This window comes from Palaemon carinicauda, chromosome 1, assembly GCF_036898095.1.
Source record: "Palaemon carinicauda isolate YSFRI2023 chromosome 1, ASM3689809v2, whole genome shotgun sequence".
Classification (NCBI taxonomy): domain Eukaryota; kingdom Metazoa; phylum Arthropoda; class Malacostraca; order Decapoda; family Palaemonidae; genus Palaemon; species Palaemon carinicauda.
Genome location: NC_090725.1, coordinates 287,139,941 through 287,167,536, shown reverse-complemented (window position 1 = coordinate 287,167,536; position 27,596 = coordinate 287,139,941). Strand labels below are relative to the sequence as shown.

General features: G+C 39.5%; 1 protein-coding gene across 1 annotated transcript in view; it reads right to left on the bottom strand.

Moving 5' to 3' along the window:
• LOC137657460 (uncharacterized) overlaps nucleotides 1-27,596 on the bottom strand; it is a 187,820-nt gene that overhangs the window by 14,623 nt on the left and 145,601 nt on the right. The window contains exons 5-8 of the mRNA XM_068391802.1: nucleotides 21,242-21,447; nucleotides 14,395-14,566; nucleotides 10,390-10,536; nucleotides 16-135 (exon numbers count right to left, since the gene is read on the bottom strand). Coding sequence (XP_068247903.1) covers nucleotides 16-135; nucleotides 10,390-10,536; nucleotides 14,395-14,566; nucleotides 21,242-21,447 — 645 coding nt within the window. The remainder of the gene's footprint in view (nucleotides 1-15; nucleotides 136-10,389; nucleotides 10,537-14,394; nucleotides 14,567-21,241; nucleotides 21,448-27,596) is intronic.

Below are 27,596 nucleotides of genomic sequence, written 5' to 3'. Positions count from 1 at the left end.
GACGAAGAGACTCACCTTAGCCATACAATGAGCAGTCACTTTTCCCACGGCTCCAGGCAAATTAGTTTCACTGCTAAAAGTGGCAAGTGTGGTTTCAGTCAGGCCGAACCCTTGTCTGACACTCACTCCTGCAAGCTGGGAATAAACGAATAATCAATTAATCAAATTAAAAAAGTATACAGAAAAATGGACGAACAATTTAATGTTTAATGGTTGAGAAGTCTCTTGTTTTAAATGGCTAGAATAAAGAAGCACTTTTTTATAATAACGTGTTGAAAAACAGTATAAATAAACATGCCAATGAAAAATTACACTAAAATGCAAGTTGAAGGGCCATAGCAAAGGCACTTCTGCCTTATTCAACAGGTTTCTCAAACCTACTGTCAGATATAATAAAAGAACTGATTGACATAAATCTTATTATTACCATTATCACCATTATTATAACTTATGAAGGTATTACTGATGTAGGAAAAGGAAGTGGGATGTTCAATAGTCATACAAGAACAAAGAGCAAAGCTATTGAGATATCCTATTTGCATTGTATTGTATGTCCTAGGAATTTATAAGAAAACAACGGAGAGGTAGTGGAAAGAGAAGGGAGAGAAAAGAGTGCCGGTTTAGTATGTGGCCTACCTTTTTTATTCTGGTTTAGTATGTGGCCTACCTTTTTTATTCTGGTTTAGTATGTGGCCTACCTTTTTTTATTCTGGTTTAGTATGTGGTGTACCTTTTTTATTCTGGTTTAGTATGTGGCCTACCTTTTTTATTCTGGTTTAGTATGTGGTCTACCTTTTTTATTCTGGTTTAGTATGTGGTGTAACTTTTTTTTTATTCTGGTTTAGTATGTCGTGTACCTTTTTTTATTCTGGTTTAGTATGTGGTGTACCTTTTTTATTCTGGTTTAGTATGTGGTGTACCTTTTTTATTCTGGTTTAGTATGTGGCCTACCTTTTTTTATTCTGGTTTAGTATGTGGTCTATCTTTTTTATTCTGGTTTAGTATGTGGCCTACCTTTTTTATTCTGGTTTAGTATGTGGCCTACCTTTTTTATTCTGGTTTAGTACGTGACCTACCTTTTTTTATTCTGGTTTAGTATGTGGCCTACCTTTTTTATTCTGGTTTAGTATGTGGTCTACCTGGCTTGTTAGGTTAGGTTAGGCCACATACTAAAACAGATAGAATTTCGTAGGCCATATTCGAAAGTTAGGCCACATACTAAACCGTCACTGAGAAAGGTTAGTTTACATGAAAGAACGATTAACGGTATTTTGAGGGTGGTTCAGAGATACGGAAAAATGTTTGGGGGAATAAAACATATTTTTCAATATTAATCTTACCCGATAATCATGTAGCTGTCAACTCCGTTGCCCGACAGAATTCTACGGACGGGATACGCCAGCGATCGCTATACAAGAGGGGGGTGTACTCACCAGCGCCACCTGTGGCCAGGTACTGCAGTACTTCTTGTTGACACCACCTCAATTTTTCCTCTGTCGTGCTTCCGGCAAGACCTACATGGATACGCTTATAATTTTGGAGTCTTTGTTCACGGTTTTGGTGAAGTATTGCTATTAGATTTCAGCTTTCGCTATACAGGAAGCTTTTCCCTTAGCTTAGATAGCTTTTGGATTAATTTTGATTAATGGTATAACGATCTTTAGCTTTATTTTGGAATCCCCCTTGACTGTTCTCTGATTCAAGATGTCCGACCATTCTCAAGCTCCTCCCCAAAGACGATGTAGGACTTGTATTAGGCGGCTTCCGAAGGCCTCGGTTGATCCTCACACCGTTTGTTCCGACTGTAGGGGAAAATCCTGTCAGTTGGAAGATCGATGTGAGGAATGTGCCGGACTTTCGGAACTTGATTTTATTCGATTCCTCAAGTATACCACTAAGTTAGAGAGAGAGAGAGTTAGGAGGAGTTCGGCTCGCTCTTTACTTTATTCCTCCCCCCATGATCCTCAACCTTTTCCTCCCCCTGTAGTGGCTACCCCCGAACCTACTATTAGTGCTCAGCCTGATATGTCGGATGTTTTACGTGCCATTCAGGCTTTAGGTGATAAGGTGGAGTCGGTAGTGAGTGACCACAAGTTCCTCTTGGCAGACGTCAAGGAACTTAAAGTGAAAAGTGCAGTGGGAAGTGGTAGTGCCAGTGCTGTGCCTAGTGCTAGTGTCAGTGTCAGTGTTGCGCGTGAGGATACTTCTGTGCGTGCCAGTCGTCCTCCCAGTCCGGGACTTCTTGCAAGCTCCCAAGCCCAGGGGAGAAGCAATGTCGAAGGGCAAAAGGGTTCGGCAGGCCTTGATCGGCGCACAGTAGTATCCTCAGTGGTTGCGGGCGTATCTTATAGAGATCGTCACTTCCACTCTCAGACGATTGAGCCCTTAATTTCCTCGTCTGCAGAAGATTTTTCTGGGAGAAAACGCTGGACTCAGGTCTCAAGACCTCTTAAACGTAGAGTCCAGACCGCGCGAGTCCAACAGCCAGGGTGTAGCCATTGGGCTAGCTCGGACTCGCCGCAGTCATCAGGTGACTGCACGCCTCCTAAGAGAGGTAAGGCGATGCCTCAGCAGACCTCCACTTCTGTTAAAGCTATGCCTCAACAGACCTCAACTTCTGTTGATCCTAAGATGGCTTTGCTGCAGACTATGCAGTCGCAGCTTGCGGTGTTGATGCGGGAGTTTCAGGCAGAGAAGGTTAATACACCTCCTCCTGCGAGCGCTCCTCCTCCTCTGCGCAGTCCAGTCTGCCAGACGTATGAGGTTGAGGTTCCTCAGGCTACCTCCATGCGTGAGCTGCCGCGTTGGGAGTTGCCAGATACCAGCGCTGTGCAGCAACCTCCACTTTCCTTGAGGCAGGAACCTCTTACCACGCAGCAACTTCCTCAACAATGGGGGCAGGAGCCTTATGCTTTACAACCTCCTCTACCCTTGAGGCAGGAGTATCTTGCATTACAACCATCCTCGAGGCAGCAACCTCTTGAGGTACGACAACCTCTACCATCCTTGAGGCAGCCACCTCAACTCTCGCAGCAGCCACCTCAACTCTCGCAGCAGCCACCTCCACTTTCCTCGAGGCGAGAACCTCAACTCTCGAGGCAAGCACCTCAAGAACCTCAACTCGTGAGACAAGAGCCTCTCTCTGCGCAGCCACCTCAACCCTTGAAGCAAGCGCAACTCTTGAGGCAGGAACCTCATGCTATGAGTCAGCCACCTCAACGCATGCATCTGCCACTTTCTCCTCAGCTTGAGCCTCTTCCCATTCAACTTGAACCGCAGTCTATGCAGCATGAGCCTCATGCTTTACTACAGTCGCCTCTCACCACGCTTGCTCCTTAGACCTCCGCAGAACCTCCTTCATCCCAGCCTCATGACTTTGTCATTACCAGCCCTCATCCTCTTCAACAGAGACTTGAGGATGAATCCGCAAGTGCGCATGCACCCGCTCTTCAGGATTCAGCCATTCAGCAGACCGCTTTAACTTTACCTCTCGCTTCTCAACCCTCAGGTGATGAGGTTTCTGAGGATGAAGCTGCTCACCTGGATGATCCTTCTTCTGACGTGGAGGAACCCAAGTCATTGCCACCCTCCATCGACTTTCGCAAGGTCCTGGCTCTGTTCAGAGAACTTTACCCGGATCACTTTGTTTCTGCCACCCCTCGCTCTCCTCCATCCGAGTTCTCTCTAGGCATGCAACCTGTTAAGTCTGCCTACACTAAGCTCGTCTTCGCTAGATCTTCAAAGAGAGCTTTGAGAATGTTAGGGGATTGGTTGCAGTCCAAGCAGCAGCTGGGAAAGACGTCTTTTATGTTTCCACCTCCTAAGCTGACGTCTAAGGCGGGCGTTTGGTATGCCACAGGAGAGGAACCAGGCTTGGGGGTCCCTGCCTCTGCCCAGGCTGACTTCTCAAGTTTGGTTGACTCTCCACGAAGGTCGGCTATGAGACGCTCTAAGGTCTGCTGGACCTTTTCTGACCTGGACCACTTCTTGAAGGGAGTCTTTCGCGCCTTTGAAATTTTTAATTTTCTCGACTGGTGCCTGGGGGCCTTGAGCAAGAAGACTGCCCCATCTGACAAAGACTCGGCCATGCTGATCATGTCCTGTATGGACAAAGCAATTCGCGATGGTTCCGGCGAACTTGCCTCTATGTTTGTATCGGGAGTCCTCAAGAAAAGGGAACAACTTTGCTCCTTCCTTTCCACTGGTATCACCTCTTGCCAAAGGTCACAGTTACTTTTTGCTCCTCTTTCTAAGTTCCTGTTTCCTGAGGATCTTATCAAGGAATTGTCTGCGGCTCTTATTCAGAAGGACACGCATGATCTTGTGGCCTCTTCAGCACGGAAGGCTAAGGTTGCTCCTTCAGTTCCTAGAACTTACCGCTCCCCAGTGGCTGATACTCCTGCTACCAGATTTATTCCGCCCTTTCGTGGCAGAGCCCCCAGCCGAGGAGGTACCCGCCCAGACGGTCACAGGGGCAGGTCCAAGAAAGGTACCAAGTCTTCGAAAGGCAAACATTGACTCTCCTCCTCTCCAGACAGCTGTAGGAGCCAGACTCAAGATCTTCTGGCAAGCTTGGGAAAGAAGAGGTGCAGACGCCCAGTCTGTCAGGTGGCTAAGGGAGGGTTACAAGATGCCATTCTGCCGCAATCCCCCTCTGACCACTTCTCCCATCAACCTCTCTCCCAACTACAAGGAAAAGGACAAGAGGCTAGCGTTACATCAAGAGGTGTCGCTCCTGTTACAGAAGGAGGCAGTGGTGATAGTCCGGGATCATCAATCCCCGGGCTTCTACAACCGTCTCTTTCTGGTGGCCAAGAAGACAGGAGGTTGGAGACCGGTGCTGGACGTCAGTGCGCTCAATGCTTATGTCACCAAGCAGACGTTCACTATGGAGACGACGAAGTCGGTCCTAGCAGCGGTCAGGCAGGAGGACTGGATGGTCTCGTTGGATCTGAAAGACGCTTACTTTCACGTCCCCATTCATCCAGACTCCCAACCTTTTCTGAGATTCGTTTTTGGAAAGGTTGTGTACCAATTCCAAGCCCTGTGTTTTGGCCTAAGCACGGCACCTATGGTGTTTACGCGACTGATGAGGAATATTGCGAAATTCCTCCACTTGGCGGACATCAGAGCCTCCCTTTATTTAGACGACTGGCTGTTAAGAGCCCCCACAAGTCGTCGCTGTCTGGAGAGTCTCAATTGGACTTTGGACTTGACCAAGGAACTGGGTCTTTTGGTCAACTTAGAAAAGTCCCAGCTTATTCCTTCCCAAACCATCGTTTACCTGGGAATGGAGATTCGGAGTCAAGCTTTTCGGGCTTTTCCGTCGGCCCCAAGAATCAACCAAGCCCTAGAGTGCATTCTGAGCATGCTGAAGAGGAACAGATGCTCGGTGAGACAGTGGATGAGTCTAACAGGGACCCTGTCATCGTTAGCCCTGTTCACCGAGTTAGGGAGACTCCACCTCCGCCCCCTTCAATTCCATCTAGCAGCTCACTGGGACAAGAATATGACGCTCGAAGCGGTCTCTATTCCTGTTACCAAAGAGATGAAGACTACTCTCATGTGGTGGAAGAGCAACATCCTTCTCAAGGAGGGTCTCTCGTTAGCTGTTCAGACCCCCAATCTTCATCTCTATTCGGACGCATCAGACTCGGGCTGGGGCGCGACCTTGGACGGACAGGAATGCTCGGGGACATGGAACAAGGAACAGGAAACGCTTCACATCAATTGCAAGGAGTTGTTGGCAGTACATCTGGCCTTAATGAACTTCAAGTCCCTCCTACTAAACAAGGTGGTGGAGGTGAACTCCGACAACACCACAGCCTTGGCTTACATCTCCAAGCAGGGAGGGACTCATTCGAGAAAGCTGTACGAGATAGCAAGGGACCTCCTCATTTGGTCAAGAAGTCTAAACCTCAAGCTGGTAACGAGATTCATTCAGGGCAATATGAATGTCTCGGCAGATCGCCTCAGCAGGAAGGGTCAAGTCATCCCCACAGAATGGACCCTTCACAAGGACGTGTGCAACAGACTTTGGACCTTGTGGGGTCAGCCAACGATAGATCTGTTCGCCACCTCCATGACCAAGAGGCTCCCATTGTACTGTTCCCCAATTCCAGACCCGGCAGCAGTTCACGTGGATGCTTTTCTGCTGGATTGGTCCCATCTCGATCTTTATGCATTCCCGCCGTTCAAGATCATCAACAGAGTTATTCAGAAGTTCGTCTCTCACGAAGGGACACGGCTGACGTTGGTTGCTCCCCTTTGGCCTGCAAGAGAATGGTTCACAGAGGTACTGCAATGGCTGGTCGACGTTCCCAGGACTCTCCCTCTAAGAGTGGACCTTCTACGTCAACCTCACGTAAAGAAGGTGCACCCAAGCCTCCACGCTCTTCGTCTGACTGCCTTCAGACTATCGAAAGACTCTCTAGAGCTAGAGGCTTTTCGAAGGAGGCAGCCAGAGCGATTGCCAGAGCAAGGAGGATTTCCACTCGTAGAGTCTATCAATCCAAGTGGGAAGTCTTCCGAAGCTGGTGCAGAGCCAATGCAGTTTCCTCTACCAATACCTCTGTAACCCAAGTTGCTGACTTCCTGTTACATCTTAGGAATGTTAGATCTCTTTCGGCTCCTACGATCAAAGGGTACAGAAGTATGTTGGCATCAGTTTTCCGCCACAGAGGCTTGGATCTTTCCTCCAACAAGGATCTACAGGACATCCTTAAGTCTTTCGAGACCTCTAAAGAACGTCGCTTGTCCACTCCAGGCTGGAATCTAGACGTAGTCTTAAGGTTCCTGATGTCTCCTAGATTTGAACCTCTCCAGTTAGCCTCTTTCAAAGACCTTACTCTCAAAACTCTTTTCCTCGTCTGCCTTGCAACAGCCAAAAGAGTTAGTGAGGTTCACGCCTTCAGCAGGAACATAGGATTCACATCCGAAACAGCAACATGTTCCTTACAGCTCGGGTTTTTGGCAAAAAATGAACTTCCTTCACGTCCTTGGCCTAGATCGTTCGAAATTCCTAGCCTCTCCAACATGGTGGGTAACGAGCTAGAGAGAGTTCTTTGCCCTGTCAGAGCTCTAAAGTATTATCTTAAAAGGTCAAAACCTATACGAGGACAATCAGAAGCCTTATGGTGTGCCATCAAGAAACCTTCGATGCCTATGTCCAAAAACGCAGTTTCGTATTACATAAGGCTTCTGATTAGAGAAGCTCATTCTCACATGAAGGATGAAGACCTTGCTTTGCTGAAGGTAAGGACCCACGAAGTGAGAGCTGTAGCTACTTCGATGGCCTTCAAACAGAACCGTTCTCTGCAGAGTATTATGGATGCAACCTATTGGAGGAGCAAGTCAGTGTTTGCATCATTTTATCTCAAAGATGTCCAGTCTCTTTACGAGAACTGCTACACCCTGGGACCATTCGTAGCAGCGAGTGCAGTAGTAGGTGAGGGCTCAGCCACTACATTCCCTTAATCCCATAACCTTTTTTAACCTTTCTCTTGAATGCTTTTATTGTTGTTTTTGGGTTGTTACGGTAGGCTAAGAAGCCTTCCGCATCCTAGTTGATTTGGCGGGTGGTCAATTCGTTCTTGAGAAGCGCCTAGGTTAGAGGTTGTGTAGAGGTCCTTTAGTATGGGTTGCAGCCCTTTATACTTCAGCACCTTAGAGTTGTTCAGGCTCCTAAGAGGAACGCTGCGCTCAGTAAGGAAGACGAACTTATTGAAGGCAGAGTAATGGTTCAAGTCGACTTCCTTACCAGGTACTTATAATTTCATTGTTATTTTGAATAACTGATAATATGAAATACGGGATACTTAGCTTCTTGATATACATGTACACTGGTTTTCACCCACCTCCCTGGGTGTGAATCAGCTACATGATTATCGGGTAAGATTAATATTGAAAAATGTTATTTTCATTAGTAAAATAAATTTTTGAATATACTTACCCGATAATCATGATTTAATTGACCCACCCTTCCTCCCCATAGAGAACCAGTGGACCGAGGAAAAATTGAGGTGGTGTCAACAAGAAGTACTGCAGTACCTGGCCACAGGTGGCGCTGGTGAGTACACCCCCCTCTTGTATAGCGATCGCTGGCGTATCCCGTCCGTAGAATTCTGTCGGGCAACGGAGTTGACAGCTACATGATTATCGGGTAAGTATATTCAAAAATTTATTTTACTAATGAAAATAACATAATTCAAAATGGGAGGGGGAGAAGAACGCCTTTAGTGAGGTTATAAATATTATGTGTAAGATATTTTGGAAAGAAATGGACTTGATAATCAGACAGCAGAAAATGCTTGCCAGGGATGAGTTAATGGCACTGAATATATGTAGGGTGGTTTGACGTGTTGCTGATTCGTCTTCTGTGTAGGTTTATGAAGTGATTAATGATGTGGAGGTTTTGTGTGAAGAACAAATATAGTAGGGATTGTTGTTTTCCCTTACAGAAACGTCCTTTTCATGGATACTCGTTGAATAAAATGCATAATTGTTAAATTTCAGGCAAATAACAACGAACGAACGAACGACTGAATAATAAAAGCCAGATTATAGGCTAAAATATCAAAGAAAGTGCTTGGAAGCACCCAAAGCAAGCACATGATAGCACATACAAAGGTTTGATAAAGGGGGTTCATAAAATATCAAAGAAAGTGCTTGGAAGCACCCAAAGCAAGCACATGATAGCACATACAAAGGTTTGATAAAAGGGGTTCATAAAATATCAAAGAAAGTGCTTGGAAGTACCAAAAGCAAGCACATGATATCACATACAAAGGTTTGATAAAGGGGGTTAATAAAATATCAAAGAAAGTGCTTGGAAGCACCCAAAGCACACATGATAGCACATACAAAGGTTTGATAAAGGGGGTTAATAAAATATCAAAGAAAGTGCTTGGAAGCACCCAAAGCAAGCACATGATAGCACATACAAAGGTTTGATAAAGGGGGTTCATAAAATATCAAAGAAAGTGCTTGGAAGCACCCAAAGCAAGCACATGATAGCACATACAAAGGTTTGATAAAGGAGGTTAATAAAATATCAAAGAAAGTGCCTGGAAGCACCCAAAGCAAGCACATGATAGCACATACAAAGGTTTGATAAAGGGGGTTAATAAAATATCAAAGAAAGTGCTTGGAAGCACCCAAAGCAAGCACATGATAGCACATACAAAGGTTTGATAAAGGGGGTTAATAGAATATCAAAGAAAGTGCTTGGAAGTACCAAAAGCAAGCACATGATAGCACATACAAAGCTTTGATAAAGGGGGTTAATAAAATATCAAAGAAAGTGCTTGGAAGCACCCAAAGCAAGCACATGATAGCACATACAAAGGTTTGATAAAGGGGGTTCATAAAATATCAAAGAAAGTGCTTGGAAGCACCCAAAGCACACATGATAGCACATACAAAGGTTTGATAAAGGGGGTTCATAAAATATCAAAGAAAGTGCTTGGAAGCACCCAAAGCAAGCACATGATAGCACATACAAAGGTTTGATAAAGGGGGTTAATAAAATATCAAAGAAAGTGCCTGGAAGCACCCAAAGCAAGCACATGATAGCACATACAAAGGTTTGATAAAGGGGGTTAATAAAATATCAAAGAAAGTGCTTGGAAGCACCCAAAGCAAGCACATGATAGCACATACAAAGGTTTGATAAAGGGGGTTAATAAAATATCAAAGAAAGTGCTTGGAAGTACCCAAATCAAGCGCATGATAGCACATACAAAGGTTTGATACAGGGGGTTGATATATGGTTACCAACTTAGTCAAGGTACCAAATCACCTTCATCTTTAAAAATGTTAATTGGGTAACTTGCATTCAAGCGTTAAAAGCAGTTAAAAAAAAATTAATATTTTTAGTAAATATCCTTTAAATATCTCACAATTCTGCGGCTCTTGAATATTGATTACAATTCTTATATGTAAATAAATAAAATTAGATAAACCTTTATACTCCTTCATAATTCAGATTCGAGAGGAATCGTATTATGGCAACAAACGTTTCTACTTTTCAAGGCCACTAATTAATTAACGAGACGAAACACCTTTGAAACGAGACATTAAAACGTTTGAATGTAGAAGGGAAGGGAGAAAAAACGACATAGTTATACACTTTTTTTTCTCTCTTTTTGCTGATTCAATAAACCATGAAAATTGCGTCTGGATTAACTGAATGAATCGTGAGACATAAAACGTTCGAAACAAGACATTAAAACGTTTGAATGTAGAAGGGAAGGGAGAGAAAACGACATAGTTATACATTTTTTTTTCGCTTTTTGCTGATTCAATAAACCATGAAAATTGCGTCTGGATTAACTGGCATATTTACTACATTTTTAAGCACATATGAAGTGATGGGCAATATATACTTACACGCTCTGACAGCTTTTCCTGAATGTCCTTGGATAGGGGAGCCGCCCCACAGATGATGTTGCTGACAGACGTCAGGTCGAAATGGGTCACCACGTCGTGTTTGGCCAAGAAGATGGCTAGGGGAGGTACCAAGGGTAGGAATGTTACCTGCGATGATAAAAAAAAACTTTCATTAATAACATTGGTAAGTCCAGAAACAGTTAATTTCGTGATAAATGACAAACGCTTATCTTATGAATCAATATAATCTTAGATTATTGGTTTAAATGACCTTGCTTTAAGTACTATAGGGACAATTACATATCCCTTATATGATAAAGAGCATGTGTCTTTTATATATATATATATATATATATATATATATATATATATATATATATATATATATGTATATATATATATATATATATATATATATATATATATATATATATATATATAAATCAGTTAATATGGTTTGGTGATTCTAAGTATCATTTTATATAAGGGATGGGACAAAGGAGAATAATTACGATTTTATAACTAGTGTACGGGACCAGTCAAAAATGACTACTAAATATATAGATAGATATACACACACACACGCACACAGATTAAACTCTTCCCACGTTCGAGAGAAATAGAAAATGTCAAAAGGTGCTTTTTTACTTTTTAAACACCATTGTTTATTTCAATGGCTGATTGGAAGATGCTTTAAAGTAAATACACACACACACACACACACACACACACACATATATATATATATATATATATATATATATATATATATATATCCACAACATCGTGTTAAAATAGAAATAAAATTCTACCTCATACTTGGGATCGAACGCTAGCCCCTTCTAATGAAAGGCCAGGTCGAAACCAACCATGCAACGAGAGGCCATAAAAGAAATCGGAACCTAACGCTACCCAGCTGTTCGAGGATTTACCTGGCGAGACATCAGTCTCTTACCAGCGAGTTTTACCCGATTTCCCGGCCCACCGCATGACACAATTGGTAGTAATTCATTCAAATTACCCCTAAATGAGTCAATATGGATATATATATATAGGCCTATATATATTTCATAAGAACTATCAAGTAGACTGAAACTATACTTGTAACCACTCCCGAACTAATCTCTCACAAGACAATATGATTAGGTATTCGATTAGAATTGGGTCTTATGTGTGAGAAGCACAAAAACATAGTTTATAAAGAAGAAATTTTTAATCAATATTTTATAATGATCAATTTTCAAGCGGGACACAATGTTTGAAAAAATGGAAAGGCCAAATATTAATGATTATCTCTGAATTATCTGCAATCAAATTAAGAAAAATTCAGATTAAGCTTGGGATACTATAAAGAAAAAAAAAAGTTTACGAAACTATAGCGTACCTCATACCGGAGTCAATACAGACATGTATTGACTCTGCCTTACGCTATGTAGTAATTTATGCACGTTTAAAAGGAAGTCTTAAAATTCAACTTTATCTGTTGTTTAAATATCACAAGAAAGGATTGATGACATAAAATCTGAAAATCACTTTCATTTTCTCTTCCTAAACTGTAATACATATTTCTTATCTAATTTTCCCCGTAATAAAGGCGACAGCAGAAAGCGGCAAGGGTGAGATTGCTACTGTAATTCTATGTCTGTTCCACAGCTTCTATCACATGCAGCGACTCCTTCAAATCAGGTCAAGATTGAATAACAGCAACACGCCAACACCAATACTGCGCGGTTAGCTGTGTTTAGCTCCGCTCACTACCTCTGTCATCTTTTCTACACCATCTGTTTGGTTACTTGCTGAAAAGTAATGGTGTGACTGGGTGCATTTCTTTTGTGCGAGGTGTACCAGGGACTCTTGTGTCTGACTGTACATAGATAAATCTCTCGGTACTGAAAAATATATACCGGAACAGGATGATGCCGGCAGAGTTCACCTTATAATTGAGACCTACCTTCAAGAAATACCCAATAAACAAGGGCAATCGAGATTCCTGACCTACGCCAAAGGTTAATGGAGTCATCAGTGGCCTAAAATTTCGTTAAACTCCGTCAATTTCCTTGACGTTGCTTTTAAAATGGCAAAAAATTGCAAATCCGGATCTAGAATCCGGATCCAGATCACCTTCAAAATCTAATGGAGTCATCCATGATCTAAGATCTATCTGTAGTGGAAATTTCATAGACATCCGTCAATTTGCTTTGACGTTGTCTTTAAAATGGCGAAAATGCAAATCCACATCTAGAATCCGGATCCGGATCATCTCCAAAATTTAATGCGTTCGTCTATGACCTAGGATCTATCTGTGGTGGAAATTTCGTAGAAATCCGTTAATTTGCTTTGACGTTGTCTTTAAAATGGCAAAAAATGCAAATTGGATCTAGAATCCAGATCCGGATCATCTCCAAAGTTTAATGGGGTCGTCCATGACCTAAGATCTATCTGTGGTGAGAATTTCGTCAAAATCCGTCAATCTGCTTAGACATTCTCTTTAAAATCGCGAAAAATGCAAATCCTGATCTAGAATCCGGATCTGGATTATCTCCAAAATTTAAAGGGGTCGTCCATAACCTAAGATCTATCTAAGGAGAAAATTTCGTTAAACTCCGTCAATTTCCTTGACGTTGCTTTTAAAATGGCAAAAAATTGTAAATCTGGATCTTGAATCCGGATCCAGATCACCTTCAAAATCTAATGGAGTCATCCATGATCCAAGATCTATCTGTGGTGGAAGTCTCGTAGAAATTTGTCAATTTACTTTGACGTTATCTTTAAAATGGCGAAAATGCAAATCCACATCTAGAATCCGGATCCGGGTCATCTCCAGAATTTAATGGGGTCGTCCATGACCTAAGATCTATTTGTGGTGGGAATTTTGTCAAAATCCGTCAATCTGCTTAGACGTTGTCTTTAAAATCGCGAAAAATGCAAACCTGGATCATCTCCAGAATTCAATGGGATCGTCCATGACCTAAGACCTATCTGTGGTGGCAATTTTGTAAAAATCCGTCAATTTGCTTTGACGTTGTCTTTAAAATGGCAAAAAATGCAAATCCACATCTAGAATCTGGATCTAGATCATCTCCAAAATTTAAAGCATTCGCCTATGACCTAAGATCTATCTGTGGTGGAAATTTCGTAGAAATCCGTTAATTTGCTTTGACGTTGTCTTTAAAATGGCAAAAAAATGCAAATCCACATCTAGAATTCGGATCCGGATCACCTTCAAAATCTAATGGAGTCATCCATGACCTAAGATCTATCTGTGGTGGAAATTTCGTAGAAATATGTTAATTTGCTTTGACGTTGTCTTTAAAATGGCAAAAAATGCAAATCCACATCTAGAATTCGGATCCGGAACACCTTCAAAATCTAATGGAGTCATCCATGACCTAAGATCAATCTGTGGTGGAAATTTCGCAGAAATCCGTCAATCTGCTTAGACGCTGTTTTTAAAATGGCAAAAAATGCAAATTGGATCTAGAATCCGGATCCAGATCATCACCAAAATTTAATGAGTTCATCTATGACCTAAGATCTATCTGTAAGGGAAATTTCGTAATAATCCGTCAATTTGCTTTGACGTTGTCTTTAAAATAGCAAAAAATGCAAACCGGACCTAGAATCCGGATCTGGGTTATCTCAAAAATTGAATGGGGTCGTCCATGACCTAAGATCTATCTGTGGAGGAAATTTCGTAGAAATCCGTCAATTTGCTTTGACGTTGTCTTTAAAATCACGAAAAATGCTAACCTGGATCATCTCCAGAACTTAATGGGATCGTCCATGACCTAAGACCTATCTGTGGTTTTGTAAAAATCCGTCAATTTGCTTTGATGCCGTCTTTGAATTGGCGAAAAATGCAAATCCGGATCCGGATCATCTCCAAAATTTAATTTTTTTATTTTGATGTATAGCCAGTTCCTAAGGTCAGTTCCACTCATGTAGGATTAAGTACATATATGTAAATTATAACAGACTGTCGTCACTCATTTATTTCGAACTCACCTTGTAATTCTGAATAGCTTTCAGGAAATTCTCTGGAATGAATCTGTGCAGGGTGACCATGGTCATTCCGTGGGTGAGTGACGTCAGACACATGGCCATCCCGAAAGCGTGGAAGTAGGGTAGGATGCCCAGGCTGACGTCACTGTTGCGGACGTCGAGGTATTCCTTTCTCCTGCAAATGCATGAAAACGGTTACATGTGAAGGACCCGTTTTATTGTTGTTACTGTTCTTCAAATGTTCTATTTTGATTATTAACTACTTTTCATAAGGATCCATTTTATTGTTGTTACTGTTCTTCAAATGTTCTATTTTAATAATGAATTACTTTTCCTAAGGATCCATTTTATTGTTGTTACTGTTCTTCAAATGTTCTATTTTGATTATTAATTACTTTTCATAAGGATCCATTTTATTGTTGTTACTGTTCTTCAAATGTTCTATTTTGATTATTAATTACTTTTCATAAGGATCCATTTTATTGTTGTTACTGTTCTTCAAATGTTCTATTTTGATAATTAATTATTTTTCATAAGGATCTATTTTATTGTTGTTACTGTTCTTCAAATGTTATTAATTACTTTTCATAAGGATCCATTTTATTGTTGTTACTGTTCTTCAAATGTTCTATTTTGATTATTAATTACTTTTCATAACGATGCGTTTTATTGTTGTTACTGTTCTTCAAATGTTCTATTTTGATTATTAACTACTTTTCATAACTTTTCATAAGGATCCATTTTATTGTTGTTACTGTTCTTCAAATGTTATTAATTACTTTTCACAAGGATCCATTTTATTGTTGTTACTGTTCTTCAAATGTTCTATTTTGAATATTAATTACTTTTCATAAGGATCCATTTTATTGTTGTTACTGTTCTTCAAATGTTCTATTTTGATTATTAATTACTTTTTATAAGGATCCATTTTATTGTTGTTACTGTTCTTCAAATGTTCTATTTTGATTATTGATTACTTTTCATAAAGATCCATTTTATTGTTGTTACTGTTCTTCAAATGTTCTATTTTGATAATTAATTACTTTTCCTAAGGATCCATTTTATTGTTGTTACTCTTCTTCAAATGTTTTATTTTGATTATTAACTACTTTTCATAAGGATCCATTTTATTGTTGTTACTGTTCTTCAAATGTTCTATTTTGATTATTAACTACTTTTCATAAGGATCCATTTTATTGTTGTTACTGTTCTTCAAATGTTATTAATTAGTTTTCATAAAGATCCATTTTATTGTTGTTACTGTTCTTCAAATGTTCTATTTTGATAATTAATTACTTTTCATAAGGATCCATTTTCTTGTTGTTACTGTTCTTCAAATGTTCTATTTTGATTATTAATTACTTTTCATAAGGATCCATTTTATTGTTGTTACTGTTCTTCAAATGTTCTATTTTGATTATTAATTACTTTTCATAAGGATCCATTTTATTGTTGTTACTGTTCTTCAAATGTTCTATTTTGATTATAAATTACTTTTCATAAGGATCCATTTTATTGTTGTTACTGTTCTTCAAATGTTCTATTTTGATAATTAATTACTTTTCATAAGGATCCATTTTATCGTTGTTACTGTTCTTCAAATGTTCTATTTTGATTATTAATTACTTTTCATAAGGATCCATTTTATTGTTGTTATTGTTCTTCAAATGTTCTATTTTGATAATGAATTACTTTTCATAAGGATCCATTTTATTGTTGTTACTGTTCTTCAAATGTTCTATTTTGATTATTAATTACTTTTCATAAGGATCCATTTTATTGTTGTTATTGTTCTTCAAATGTTCTATTTTGATTATTAATTACTTTTCATAAAGATCCATTTTATTGTTGTTACTGTTCTTCAAATGTTCTATTTTGATTATTAATTACATTTCATAAGGATCTATTTTATTGTTGTTACTGTTCTACAAATGTTATTAATTACTTTTCATAAGGATCCATTTTATTGTTGTTACTGTTCTTCAAATGTTCTATTTTGATAATGAATTACTTTTCATAAGGATCCATTTTATTGTTGTTACTGTTCTTCAAATGTTCTATTTTGATTATTAATTATACATAAGGATCCATTCTATTGTTGTTACTGTTCTTTAAATGTTCTATTTTGATTATTAATTACTTTTCATAAGGATCCATTTTATTGTTGTTACTGTTCTTCAAATGTTCTATTTTGATTATTAATTACTTTTCATAAGGATCCATTTTATTGTTGTTACTGTTCTTCAAATGTTCTATTTTGATAATGAATTACTTTTCATAAGGATCCATTTTATTGTTGTTACTGTTCTTCAAATGTTCTATTTTGATTATTAATTATACATAAGGATCCATTTTATTGTTGTTACTGTTCTTCAAATGTTCTATTTTGATTATCAATTATACATAAGGATCCATTTTATAGTTGTTACTGTTCTTCAAATGTTCTATTTTGATTATTAATTACTTTTCATAAAGATCCATTTTATTGTTGTTACTGTTCTTCAAATGTTCTATTTTGATAATGAATTACTTTTCATAAGGATCCATTTTATTGTTGTTACTGTTCTTCAAATGTCCTATTTTGATTATTAATTACTTTTCATAAGGATCCATTTGATTGTTGTTACTGTTCTTCAAATGTTATTAATTACTTTTCATAAGGATCCATTTTATTGTTGTTACTGTTCTTCAAATGTTCTATTTTGATAATGAATTACTTTTCATAAGGATCCATTTTATTGTTGTTACTGTTCTTCAAATGTTCTATTTTGATAATGAATTACTTTACATAAGGATCCATTTTATTGTTGTTACTGTTCTTCAAATGTTCTATTTTGATTATTAATTACTTTTCATAAGGATCCATTTTATTGTTGTTATTGTTCTTCAAATGTTCTATTTTGATAATGAATTACTTTTCATAAGGATCCATTTTATTGTTGTTACTGTTCTTTAAATGTTCTATTTTGATAATGAATTACTTTTCATAAGGATCCATTTTATTGTTGTTACTGTTCTTCAAATGTTCTATTTTGATTATTAATTATACATAAGGATCCATTCTATTGTTGTTACTGTTCTTTAAATGTTCTATTTTGATAATGAATTACTTTTCATAAGGATCCATTTTATTGTTGTTACTGTTCTTCAAATGTTCTATTTTGATTATTAATTACTTTTCATAAGGATCCATTTTATTGTTGTTACTGTTCTTCAAATGTTCTATTTTGATAACTAATTACTTTTCATAAGGATCCATTTTATCGTTGTTACTGTTCTTCAAATGTTCTATTTTGATAATGAATTACTTTTCATAAGGATCCATTTTATCGTTGTTACTGTTCTTCAAATGTTCTATTTCGATAATGAATTACTTTTCATAAGGATCCATTTTATTGTTGTTACTGTTCTTCAAATGTTCTATTTTGATTATTAATTACTTTTCATATAGTTTATTTATCTCCTTATTTCCTTTCCTCACTGGGTTATTTTTCCCCGTTGGAGCCTTAGCATCATGATTTTGCCAACTATGGACGCAGCTTAGCTAGTAATAACAATAACAATAATAATAATAACAATAATAATAATAATAGTAAATATCTCATTTTTTTTTTTTGTATCAGTAATATGACAGTGCTAATCTCAAAAAGCAAGTGCGTGGAAGACTTACGAGCTCACAGAGTTACAGCCAATATACATAAAGAATTAACAAAAATGAAAAGACATCAAATATGCTTGTATAAGTAATATACACTACTATAGAAGAAACACACATTATCAATATTCCAATTAAATACGCCAATTTGGAGTTAATTAATAAAAACACATTAAATTCATTAAAAACAGCTCAACTAGACTAATTCAATTACACCAGAGCAGACAACCTCATGACCAAGTGTGAAACAGAATAGAAAGAAATAAAACTTTGAAAGGGACTCTCTCTCTCTCTCTCTCTCTCTCTCTCTCTCTCTCTCTCTCTCTCTCCTCTCTCTCTCTCTCTCTCTCTCTCTCTCTCTCTCTTTCTGAAATATTGAAGCCTTATATGGCGAAATTTCCTAGCATTTCACTTGTAAATTGATCAATTCTATATATATATATACATATATATATATATATATATATATATATATATATATATATATATATATATATATATATATATATGCATATATATATATGCATATATATATATATATATATATATATATATATATATATATATATATATATATATATGTGTGTGTGTGTGTGTGTGTGCACTATATATATATATATATATATATATATATATATATATATATATATATACATATATATATATATGTATATATATATATATATATATATATATATATATATATATATACATATATATATATAAATATACAGACATAAGTAGGGTTTAACATCAGAGGAGGGAACAGATCAACTTATTGAAAGATAGTTGATTAATTAAGATTAAAAAAAAGGAGAGATTTGCAAAGTGGCCAATCCATCATCTGTACATTTAAATTGATTTCATGCCGGAAATCTAAAAGACTCAAAGGTATTCTATTTATGAGAGAGAGAGAGAGAGAGAGAGAGAGAGAGAGAGAGAGAGAGAGAGAGAGAGAGAGAGAGAGAGAGAGAGAGAGAGGAGAGAGAGAGAGAGAGAGAGAGAGAGAGAGAGAATAATTTTGAAAACTTTCATCTACTGAGTTGTAAAATTCTTTCTCCAAACTCTTCCCTTTAAAAGAAAATTGATTTCATGCCGTGAGAGAGAGAGAGAGAGAGAGAGAGAGAGGAGAGAGAGAGAGAGAGAGAGAGAGAGAGAGAGAGAGAGAGAGAGAGAGAGAGAGAGAGAATTTTGAAAACTTTCATCAACTGAGTTGTAAGATTCTTTCTTCAAACTCTTCCCTTTAAAAGAAAATTGATTCCATGCCGTGAGAGAGAGAGAGAGAGAGAGAGAGAGAGAGAGAGAGAGAGAGAGAGAGAGAGAGAGAGAGAGAGAGAGAGAGAGAATAATTTTGAAAACTTTCATCTACTGAGTTGTAAGATTCTCTCTCCAAACTCTTCCCTTTAAAAGAAGGTAATATATTGATCACATTATAAACACTTGCCTTAATTCACAAAGGTTATCTTACTACCACTTTTACCCCCAAAGGACGTACTGGTACGTTTCACAAAAGCCATCCCTTTACCCCCATGGACGTACCGGTACGTCCTTGCAAAAAAATGCTATTTTTTTCACATTTTTGATAATTTTTTGAAAAAAATTCAGGCATTTTCCAAGAGAATGGGACCAACCTGACCTCTCTATGACAAAAATTAAGGCTGTTAGAGCAATTAAAAAAATATATACTGCAAAATATGCTGGGGAAAAAATAACCCCCTGGGGGTTAAGGGTTGGAAATTTCCAAATAGCCGGGGGGTAAAAGGGTACCAGGTATGGTACACAATTTGGGGATTTGATCAAGATATACATAAAAGGTTTAAGGGACCTTCCCACAATCCTTTAACGCCCATCTAGGATCTAAACACAAGACCTCTAGTTTGTAAGGAAAGTAAAAGACAATGGAAAAAAAAATTCTAACCTACATCAAAATTGTTCATAAATTCTAGAAAAAACATATAACCATTAAAATTGTTCATAAATTATACCAAAAAAATTTACCCTACATTAAAATTGTTCATAAATTCTAGAAAAAACATATAACCATTAAAATTGTTCATAAATTATACAAAAACCCTTCACCCTACATTAAAATTTTTCACAAATTCTAAAGAAAAACATAACCTACATCAAAATTGTTCATAAATTAAAAAAAAAAACATAACCTACATTAAAATTGTTCATAAATTCTAAAAAAAAAATAACCTACATTAAAATAGTTCATAAATTCTAAAAAAAAAACATAACCTACATTAAAATTGTTCATAAATTCTAAAAAAACATAACCTACATTAAAATTGTTCATAAATTCTAGAAAAAACATATAACCATGAAAATTGTTAATAAATTATACAAAAAACCTTTACCCTACATTAAAATTTTTCATAAATTCTAAAAAAACATAACCTACATCAAAATTGTTCATAAATTAAAAAAAAAACATAACCTACATTAAAATTGTTCATAAATTCTAATTAAAAACATAACCTACATTAAAATTGTTCATAAATTCTAGAAAAAACATATAACCATGAAAATTGTTAATAAATTATACAAAAAACCTTTACCCTACATTAAAATTTTTCATAAATTCTAAAAAAACATAACCTACATCAAAATTGTTCATAAATTAAAAAAAAAACATAACCTACATTAAAATTGTTCATAAATTCTAATTAAAAACATAACCTACATTAAAATTGTTCATAAATTCTAAAAAAAAAATAACCTAGATTAAAATAGTTCATAAATTCTAAAAAAAAAAACATAACCTACATTAAAATTGTTCATAAATTCTAAAAAAAAAAAAACATAAACTACATTAATATTGTTCTTAATTCTAAAAAAAAAGAACATATAACCTTCATAAAATTGTTCATAAATTCTAAAAAAAACATAACCTACATTAATATTGTTCATAAATTCTAAAAAAAAAAACCATAACCTACATAAAATTGTTCATAAATTCTAAATAAAAACATAACCTACATTAACATTGTTCATGAATAAAAGAAACATAACCTTCATTAAAATTGTTTATAAATTCTAAAACAAAAAAGAACATATAACCTTCATAAAATTGTTCATAAATAAAAGAAACATAACCTTCATTAATATCGTTCATAAATTCTAAAACAAAAAAGAACATATAACCTTCATAAAATTGTTCATAAATTCTAAAAAAAAAGAAAAACTAACCCAATAACAGAGAGAACGGCGAGCCAATTCCTGGAGGTAAGTACGACTCCTTTTGGAAGTCCCGTAGTGCCAGAAGAATAAGGCAAGTGGATGGCATCATCATGGCTAAGACCGGACCTTTTCTTCCAGTCTTCTGGTGCCTCTTTGGAAAGGCTCTTTAGCGCTGGAATCTCACCCATGGCAGTGTCACCCAAGACGTATATTCCCTTGAAGGCAAATGACAAATGAATACAAGTGTTCTGGAATATCTGTGTAGAGTATTTCCCTGTCTAGTTCATCTCATAGATATGGATTTATGACAAATAACCTCACCGAGACCTTTTCCTAGAATTAGATGTATTCATGACTTTCTTGGATGTCAATTTACTAATTATTTAGTTCAGGTCGTGTCCGTAACCTCACTGTTCTTGTGAGGTTACGGATGGGGTGTTTTGGGGGTGGGGGGGGGGGAGCCTATAAGTATAACAGCCTAGTCATCAGCATCCATTACTGGTCTGGCTCTTTCTAGTCCTAGCTTGATGGAGAGTAAGCTTGGACATTGATTATATATATATATATACTGTATATATATATATATATATATATATATATATATATATATATATATATATATATATATATATATATATATATATATATATATATATATATATATATGTGTGTGTGTGTGTGTGTGTGTGTGTGTGTATGTATATACCTGCATGTATATATATGTATATATATACATATATATATATGTATATATATATATATATATATATATATATATATATATATATATATATATATATATATATATATATATATATATATATATATATATATATATATATATGGTCCGTCTCTGGGGAAATGTCCTTTCCCTTGCCTCTGCCACTACTGCTTGACCTTTAAAGTTTTATAGCTTTAAACCTCGACCTTGACCTAGGATATAAGTTGAAAATAAATAAAAACCAAAAAGGATAGAAAACTGCCTTACTATTAGCAGCATGATCTTGAACAAAAATTCGTGCAATAAATTGAACCTTGAGTTTGATAATAGCATCACCAGGACCTCGCCCAACGCTTAAAGTCTAAAATGAACAAGGAAGTAGTGTAACTGCATTCACAGAACCTCAACCTAGCAAGTGGTGTGACTGCATCCACAGAACCTCAACCTAGCAAGTGGTGTGACTGCATCCACAGAACCTCAACCTAGCAAGAGGTGTAACTGCATCCACAGAACCTCAACCTAGCAAGTGGTGTAACTGCATCCACAGAACCGCAACCTAGCAAGTGGTGTAACTGCATTCACAGAACCTCAACCTAGCAAGAGGTGTAACTGCATCCACAGAACCTCAAACTAGCAAGTGGTGTAACTGCATCCACAGAACCTCAACTTAGCAAGAGGTGTAACTGCATCCACAGAACCTCAACCTAGCAAGTGGTGTAACTGCATCCACAGAACCGCAACCTAGCAAGTGGTGTAACTGCATCCACAGAACTGCAACCTAGCAAGTGGTGTAACTGCATCCACAGAACCTCAACCTAGCAAGTGGTGTAACTGCATCCACAGAACCTCAACCTAGCAAGTGGTGTAATGGCATCCACAGAACCTCAACCTAACAAGTGGTGTAACGGCATCCACAGAACCTCAACCTAGCAAGTGGTGTAACGGCATCCACAGAACCTCAATCTAGCAAGTGGTGTAACGGCATCCACAGAACCTCAACCTAGCAAGTGGTGTAACGGCATCCACAGAACCTCAACCTAGCAAGTGGTGTAGCGGCATCCACAGAACCTCAACCTAGCAAGTGGTGTAACTGCATCCACAGAACCGCAACCTAGCAAGTGGTGTAACGGCATCCACAGAACCTCAACCTAGCAAGTGGTGTAACTGCATCCACAGAACCTCAACCTAGCAAGTGGTGTAACTGCATCCACAGAACCTCAACCTAGCAAGTGGTGTAACTGCATCCACAGAACCGCAACCTAGCAAGTGGTGTAACTGCATCCACAGAACCGCAACCTAGCAAGTGGTGTAATGGCATCCACAGAACCGCAACCTAGCAAGTGGTGTAACGGCATCCACAGAACCTCAACCTAACAAGTGGTGTAACGGCATCCACAGAACCTCAACCTAGCAAGTGGTGTAACTGCATCCACAGAACCTCAACCTAGCAAGTGGTGTAACGGCATCCACAGAACCTCAACCTAACAAGAGGTGTAACGGCATCCACAGAACCTCAACCTAGCAAGTGGTGTAATGGCATCCACAGAACCGCAACCTAGCAAGTGGTGTAACGGCATCCACAGAACCTCAACCTAACAAGTGGTGTAACGGCATCCACAGAACCTCAACCTAGCAAGTGGTGTAACTGCATCCACAGAACCTCAACCTAGCAAGTGGTGTAACGGCATCCACAGAACCTCAACCTAACAAGAGGTGTAACGGCATCCACAGAACCTCAACCTAGCAAGTGGTGTAATGGCATCCACAGAACCGCAACCTAGCAAGTGGTGTAACGGCATCCACAGAACCTCAACCTAACAAGTGGTGTAACGGCATCCACAGAACCTCAACCTAGCAAGTGGTGTAACTGCATCCACAGAACCGCAACCTAGCAAGTGGTGTAACGGCATCCACAGAACCTCAACCTAACAAGTGGTGTAACGGCATCCACAGAACCTCAACCTAGCAAGTGGTGTAACTGCATCCACAGAACCTCAACCTAGCAAGTGGTGTAACTGCATCCACAGAACCTCAGCCTAGCAAGTGGTGTAATGGCATCCACAGAACCGCAACCTAGCAAGTGGTGTAACGGCATCCACAGAACCGCAACCTAGCAAGTGGTGTAACTGCAGCCACAGAACCGCAACCTAGCAAGTGGTGTAATGGCATCCACAGAACCGCAACCTAGCAAGTGGTGTAACGGCATCCACAGAACCGCAACCTAGCAAGTGGTGTAACTGCAGCCACAGAATCTCAACCTAGCAAGTGGTGTAACTGCATCCACAGAACCTCAACCTAGCAAGTGGTGTAATGGCATCCACAGAACCGCAACCTAGCAAGTGGTGTAACTGCATCCACAGAACCGCAACCTAGCAAGTGGTGTAACGGCATCCACAGAACCTCAACCTAACAAGTGGTGTAACGGCATCCACAGAACCGCAACCTAGCAAGTGGTGTAACTGCATCCACAGAACCTCAACCTAGCAAGTGGTGTAACTGCATCCACAGAACCTCAACCTAGCAAGTGGTGTAACTGCATCCACAGAACCGCAACCTAGCAAGTGGTGTAACTGCATCCACAGAACCGCAACCTAGCAAGTGGTGTAATAGCATCCACAGAACCGCAACCTAGCAAGTGGTGTAACGGCATCCACAGAACCGCAACCTAGCAAGTGGTGTAACTGCAGCCACAGAATCTCAACCTAGCAAGTGGTGTAACTGCAGCCACAGAACCTCAACCTAGCAAGTGGTGTAACGGCATCCACAGAACCTCGACCTAGCAAGTGGTGTAACTGCATCCACAGAACCTCGACCTAGCAAGTGGTGTAACGGCATCCACAGAACCGCAACCTAGCAAGTGGTGTAACGGCATCCACAGAACCTCGACCTAGCAAGTGGTGTAACTGCATCCACAGAACCTCGACCTAGCAAGTGGTGTAACGGCATCCACAGAACCTCGACCTAGCAAGTGGTGTAACGGCATCCACAGAACCTCGACCTAGCAAGTGGTGTAACGGCATCCACAGAACCTCGACCTAGCAAGTGGTGTAACGGCATCCACAGAACCTCAACCTAGCAAGTGGTGTAACTGCATCCACAGAACCTCGACCTAGCAAGTGGTGTAACGGCATCCACAGAACCTCGACCTAGCAAGTGGTGTAACTGCATCCACAGAACCTCGACCTAGCAAGTGGTGTAACGGCATCCACAGAACCTCGACCTAGCAAGTGGTGTAACGGCATCCACAGAACCTCAACCTAGCAAGTGGTGTAACTGCATCCACAGAACCTCGACCTAGCAAGTGGTGTAACGGCATCCACAGAACCTCGACCTAGCAAGTGGTGTAACTGCATCCACAGAACCTCAACCTAGCAAGTGGTGTAACGGCATCCACAGAACCTCGACCTAGCAAGTGGTGTAACGGCATCCACAGAACCTCGACCTAGCAAGTGGTGTAACTGCATCCACAGAACCGCAACCTAGCAAGTGGTGTAACTGCATCCACAGAACCTCAACCTAACAAGAGGTGTAACGGCATCCACAGAACCTCAACCTAGCAAGTGGTGTAATGGCATCCACAGAACCGCAACCTAGCAAGTGGTGTAACGGCATCCACAGAACCGCAACCTAGCAAGTGGTGTAATGGCATCCACAGAACCGCAACCTAGCAAGTGGTGTAACGGCATCCACAGAACCGCAACCTAGCAAGTGGTGTAACTGCATCCAAAGAACCTCAACCTAGCAAGTGGTGTAACGGCATCCACAGAACCGCAACCTAGCAAGTGGTGTAACTGCATCCACAGAACCTCAACCTAGCAAGTGGTGTAACGGCATCCACAGAACCGCAACCAAGCAAGTGGTGTAACTGCATCCACAGAACCTCAACCTACCAAGTGGTGTAACTGCATCCACAGAACCTCAACCTAGCAAGTGGTGTAACTGCATCCACAGAACCTCAACCTAGCAAGTGGTGTAACTGCATCCACAGAACCTCAACCTAGCAAGTGGTGTAACTGCATCCACAGAACCTCAACCTAGCAAGTGGAGTAACGGCATCCACAGAACCGCAACCTAGCAAGTGGTGTAACTGCATCCACAGAACCGCAACCTAGCAAGTGGTGTAACGGCATCCACAGAACCGCAACCTAGCAAGTGGTGTAACTGCATCCACAGAACCTCAACCTAGCAAGTGGAGTAACGGCATCCACAGAACCGCAACCTAGCAAGTGGTGTAACTGCATCCACAGAACCGCAACCTAGCAAGTGGTGTAACTGCATCCACAGAACCGCAACCTAGCAAGTGGTGTAACGGCATCCACAGAACCTCAACCTAGCAAGTGGTGTAACTGCATCCACAGAACCTCAACCTAGCAAGTGGAGTAACGGCATCCACAGAACCGCAACCTAGCAAGTGGTGTAACTGCATCCACAGAACCGCAACCTAGCAAGTGGTGTAACTGCATCCACAGAACCTCAACCTAGCAAGTGGAGTAACGGCATCCACAGAACCGCAACCTAGCAAGTGGTGTAACTGCATCCACAGAACCGCAACCTAGCAAGTGGTGTAACTGCATCCACAGAACCGCAACCTAGCAAGTGGTGTAACGGCATCCACAGAACCTCAACCTAGCAAGTGGTGTAACTACATCCACAGAACCTCAACCTAGCAAGTGGAGTAACGGCATCCACAGAACCGCAACCTAGCAAGTGGTGTAACTGCATCCACAGAACCTCAACCTACCAAGTGGAGTAACGGCATCCACAGAACCGCAACCTAGCAAGTGGTGTAACTGCATCCACAGAACCTCAACCTAGCAAGTGGAGTAACGGCATCCACAGAACCGCAACCTAGCAAGTGGTGTAACTGCATCCACAGAACCGCAACCTAGCAAGTGGTGTAACGGCATCCACAGAACCTCAACCTAGCAAGTGGTGTAACTGCATCCACAGAACCTCAACCTAGCAAGTGGAGTAACGGCATCCACAGAACCGCAACCTAGCAAGTGGTGTAACTGCATCCACAGAACCGCAACCTAGCAAGTGGTGTAACTGCATCCACAGAACCTCAACCTAGCAAGTGGAGTAACGGCATCCACAGAACCGCAACCTAGCAAGTGGTGTAACTGCATCCACAGAACCGCAACCTAGCAAGTGGTGTAACTGCATCCACAGAACCGCAACCTAGCAAGTGGTGTAACTGCATCCACAGAACCGCAACCTAGCAAGTGGTGTAACGGCATCCACAGAACCTCAACCTAGCAAGTGGTGTAACTGCATCCACAGAACCTCAACCTAGCAAGTGGAGTAACGGCATCCACAGAACCGCAACCTAGCAAGTGGTGTAACTGCATCCACAGAACCTCAACCTACCAAGTGGAGTAACGGCATCCACAGAACCGCAACCTAGCAAGTGGTGTAACTGCATCCACAGAACCTCAACCTAGCAAGTGGAGTAACGGCATCCACAGAACCGCAACCTAGCAAGTGGTGTAACTGCATCCACAGAACCGCAACCTAGCAAGTGGTGTAACTGCATCCACAGAACCGCAACCTAGCAAGTGGTGTAACGGCATCCACAGAACCTCAACCTAGCAAGTGGTGTAACTGCATCCACAGAACCTCAACCTAGCAAGTGGAGTAACG